Consider the following 5,000-nt stretch of genomic DNA (forward strand, 5'->3'; position numbering starts at 1 on the left):
GTTAGGACTTAGTTCTCCCTTTTTGTGAAATAAATGGAAGCATGTTAAAATCATTGATAGGATATATTTTCTCTTTCAGTAACTTCACCTTGTTAGGTTAAATTAAGTCAAATTCAACATACCCATGATAAGCTTACATTTTCATTCTAATTTCTATTTTAGACATTTACGGTGCATAATACATTTTATTAAAAAAAAAAAAAAAAACAGAACCGTACAAAACCGAAAACCGTGACCTTGAAACCGTGATATGGACCGAATCGTGACTTTTGTGAACCGTACCACCCCTAGTGTGTGTGTGTGTGTGTGTGTGTGTGTGTGTGTGTGTGTGTGTGTGTGTGTGTGCGTGTGTGTGTGTGCGTGTGTGTGTGTGCGTGTGTGTGTGTGTTTGTGTGTGTGTGTGTGTGTGCAGGTGCTGGGCCGGTGTTTCCTGACGGTGATGCAGGTGTAATGTAACGTGTGTGTGTGTGTGTGTGTGTGTGTGTGTGTGTGTGTGTGTGTGTGTGTGTGTGTGTGTGTGTGTGTGTGTGTGTGTGTGTGTGTGTGTGTGTGTGTGTGTGTGTGTGTGTGTGTGTGTGTGTGTGCAGGTGCTGGGCCGGTGTTTCCTGACGGTGATGCAGGTCCATTTCCAGTTCCTGTCGCAGGCGCTACAGAAGGTCCAGCCGGCCGCCCAGTCCTGCCTCCAGGAGGTGCTCTCACAGGCACAGGAGAGACACACACACTCACACACACACACACACTCACACACACGCGCTCAGGCCAGCGCTCACACACACACACACGCCCAGAGCAGCGCCTCCCCCGCGGCCGGCCCCGCACACACACACGGACACACACACACACCGCTCAGCGAGATCGACGACGCCGCACGCTCGTGGAAAGCAGCCTCCGAGGTGAGAGACACACACACACACACACACACACACACACTCAAGCATCATCAGATCGAGAGAGACGTTAACTACACTTGTCCTCTGAGGTAATTCTTTCTAATGTTGGTTTAATAACAGTATTTTTACACTGTTGATATGGCGAAATAAACTTGAAACTTGAAACTTGAAACTTAAAGGATAGTTCCGGCGTAAAATGAAAGTTTCACCATCGCTTTCCCATGCCACATAATGTATCTAATGATGAGCCATTCCGGGCAATGCCGCGCCGTTATGGAGTTAGCTAATTTTAAGCTTTTTGGTGAAAAACGCAGCCAACGCATCACGGCGGGGCCAATTATTAACCTATTCTTTTCTGATGTTTCCCCGCTATAAACAACCTCAGAAACGCTACACACTTCATCACAAAGGTCTCGTCAATCAAACCGAGGCACAGAGAATGTCATCGGACCACACAATCTTTCACTGGCCAGTGTTTTCAGAGGTGTCTCACTGTTGCAACTCTCTGACCCGGATGCAGGCTACTCAATCAGGTGGCTAGGTAGGCTAAACATGGTCCGCGGTTCGCACCGGCTGCGACCGTAAAATGAAAAGCTGGAACTCCGACCGTTTTCACCGACTGCCACTGTCTAAACCAGCCATATTACGGGAATGGCTAATAGCATTAGAAGTGGACGAAACTGGCGTAAAAACCCGGAGGGATCGCTACTACCGTGTGTGCAGGCAGCAGATTTGAAGAGTTGCATGGAGATCAGGTAGGCAGACTACTCTTACAAAGTAATTGCAACACGGTATAATATAACATGGATTCAGCTTTGTAATAACACACCACTGGTGGTGTACTTACATCTGTAAGAGTACTTCTAGTACGACTTTATAAATTCCTCCAGCCCTCCTCCGTTGCGTAATGGTCCATCTGACCTCGCGCGCCCTGGTCATTAGAGTCTACTTCACTGAAACTACTCTAGCATGCTTGACATCAACCACATCGAATGCCTCAGGTCGCACAATTTCACTTGCCATCCCGCGCTAGTTTGTTTTGACAGTGTATTTATCTCCTGTAGTGGGCTGCATTTACTGTACCTGTACATACCTACATGTAGGCTATGCCTTCCCAAAACAGAGTGCTTGCTGGCAAAGACGCGCGGTGTTACAACCAGTTTCACAGATTCACAGACAGTCAAGACACATTTACACATGTTTCTCTCTCTTCAAACATACCTCCATAGCCATGCGCCTTTTTGACACAGCATTCCTCTTTAGACGGTTTCGTTTAGGTGTTCCATCTCCCTTCTTGTAGCCATCATCCATCATCCTCGAAATGCTCCCTCCACACACGGTAGTAGCGATCCCTCCGGGTTTTTATGTCAGTTTCGTCCACTTCTAATGCTATTAGCCATTCCCGTAATATGGCTGGTTTAGACAGTGGCAGTCGGTGAAAACGGTCGGGGTTCCAGCTTCATTTTACGGTCGTAGCCGGTGCGAACCGCGGACCATGTTTAGCCTACCTAGCCACCTGATTGAGTAGCCTGCATCCGGGTCAGAGAGTTGCAACAGTGAGACACCTCTGAAAACACTGGCCAGTGAAAGACTGTGTGGTTCGATGACATTCTCTGTGCCTCGGTTTGATTGACGAGACCTTTGTGATGAATTGTGTAGCGTTTTTGAAGTTGTTTATAGCAGGGAAACATCAGAAAATAATAGGCTTATAATTGGCCCCGCCGTGATGCATTGGCGGCGTTTTTCACCAAAAAGCTTAAAATAAGCTAACTCCATAACGGCGCGGCATTGCCCGGAATGGCTCATCATTAGATACATTATGTGGCATGGGAAAGCGATGGTGAAACTTTCATTTTACGCCGGAACTATCCTTTAATAAGCGGGATGATGTATTGGCCACACGGGACTACTGGAAAATATTTTATGGACGCGGCGACAAACACCCCGACGACTAAAGTCCCGTGTGGGCAATACGTTATCCCGCTTATTTTACGTTCTTTACCAACATTAGAAAGCACAATCATTTAACCAATAGTTTATAATAACATTTAACTAGGGCAGGGACATTAATGCATTGATTTTGATTAATTAATCACGCTACTTGAATCATTAATTAATGCGATTTACATAGTTCAAGATTAGACCAGTGTTGAGGGCAGCATTACGCCTGATGGTGAACAGCCTTCTGAAATTGAGAAAAATTAATGACATTTTTAAATTACAGTTATTTATTTTAATTATTCAAAATCCATCTGAAAAAAAAAATCACTGTTCTCAAGTCAGATATTTAAATGCGATTAAAATGCGATTAATTCGATTAATTAATTTCAAAGCCTATAGATTAATGCGATTACAATTTTTAATCGAGTCCCAGCACTACATTTAGCCAGTAGTTTATAATAACATTTAGCCAGTAGTTTATAATAACGTTTAGCCAGTAGTTTATAATAACGTTTAGCCAGTAGTTTATAATAACATTTAGCCAGTAGTTTATAATAACAGATGTGTTGCCAGTAGAGATGTACAGGATCCAAGATCCGGTTCCGGATCCGGCAGGATAATAGGGTTTTTCACCGGATCCGGATCCAGGATCCAGGATCCGGTAGCTGAGGCTTTTCAGTCAAAATAGTTTGACCCAACGTGATAAAAAGGGCCCACGTGTGTGAGTAGGCTATGTGTTTCAACCCTTTCGTAGGATCCGGTATCCGGTTCCGGATCCGGCAGGATCTTAAGCAGTGGATCCGGTATCCGGCAGGATCCTGAAAATCAGGATCCGGTGCATCTCTATTTGCCAGTAGTTTATAATAACAGGTGTATTGCTAATAGTTTATAATAACAGGTGTATTAGCAATGCTCATTATTCAAAAGGTTACCAAGCAGTAGCGGCCGGGGAAACAGGCAGGGCAGAAATGTTTGGCGATCAAGTCCATAATAATTAGATCAATACGGTATCATTTACGAGTTGCATTGCGTGTGTAGGCAAGACAGGAGAGCGTTTAATCACAGTGTTTGGTGTGTTAGTAAAACTCCACCTCCCGTGATACACCGCACTCATCAGGCATGCGCGTTATCTGTTCAACTTCTGTTCTGAAGAAAGCTGTTTTTGACAGTTCTCTCCACGCAGGTAGTTCTCTTGCTCATTTAAGCAGAGTGACTACAGACATGTTAAGAAATTACTAGAAAAATGCTTTGTGAGTTGGAGTTTGTGACAAGCAACACGACAAGAATATGCACTCCACGCAACTGGACAGCACGAACAATCAGAAAAAAGCTAGCACAGCATCGTAGCCTTTGCCAAAGCAGAGCAAAACTCCTCGTGTGCAAACATACTCGTTTGAAATGTAGAAGCATTTTTGTAAACTAACATGCGAAACAAACTTGTCCTCAAGTAGGCTACTACAGTACAAGCTGCTGCTGCCTATAGGCGAGTGATCTCGCCTTCACCGTTCGTACATTGCATTGACAAACGATGCAACCAAATCAACAAGCCCTGCAACATTATTGAATTCAGTCAGTCGTCCCCTTGCTGCCGGTTCAAATGCACCACAGAACCAAATGCTATCAATACCGGGAAAGGACGTGCCTATTTTCGAAACGAGTAGCCATGGTTAAAACTTAACCTTAACCAACCAACACATATCCTTCGTCAAATCCGACATGGTTATCCGTTTAATCCACCGATTTTGTGAGGGAAATTTGTGACAATGGAGTTAATAAAATCCCACAGGTTAGAGATGAGCTGAGTAATATGTTTGTTGTGTCTTTTTCAAAGCAGGCAGGGCCACCGACCTGTCATTGGTCAGGGCAGATCATACATCTGCCCGGATAGCATCCATAAAGTCGCGCTTATGTTATGATATTATGCTAAGTAGGCTACAGTGCTAATTTTGTAGAATGGGATCGGGGCGAAGGGGCCGGGCTTAGCTGAGGCGGCGAGAAATCTGCCCAGGCCAGTGGCCATAGACCCTAGAGTTAAACAGCCACACTGGATGTAAACTAGACTTCTCAACAAAAATAAAACCCGATTCCACTCGCAAAGATCGTCACAAACCACAACATTGATGTAATACGATTCCCAGTGTGATTGAGGCTGCAATACATATTTTATCT

At 44.6% G+C, this 5,000-nt stretch overlaps 1 protein-coding gene across 3 annotated transcripts in view; it reads left to right on the forward strand.

Annotated features, from left to right (window-relative positions):
* Nucleotides 1–5,000, forward strand: part of LOC134442959 (granule associated Rac and RHOG effector protein 1-like) — a 63,590-nt gene that overhangs the window by 12,807 nt on the left and 45,783 nt on the right. For all 3 annotated transcript variants that reach the window (XM_063192910.1, XM_063192911.1, XM_063192912.1), the window contains exon 3: nt 588–893. In XM_063192910.1, the coding sequence (XP_063048980.1) occupies nt 588–893 (306 nt within the window). The remainder of the gene's footprint in view (nt 1–587; nt 894–5,000) is intronic.

Source organism: Engraulis encrasicolus, unplaced genomic scaffold, assembly GCF_034702125.1.
Source record: "Engraulis encrasicolus isolate BLACKSEA-1 unplaced genomic scaffold, IST_EnEncr_1.0 scaffold_26_np1212, whole genome shotgun sequence".
In the NCBI taxonomy this organism is placed as follows: domain Eukaryota; kingdom Metazoa; phylum Chordata; class Actinopteri; order Clupeiformes; family Engraulidae; genus Engraulis; species Engraulis encrasicolus.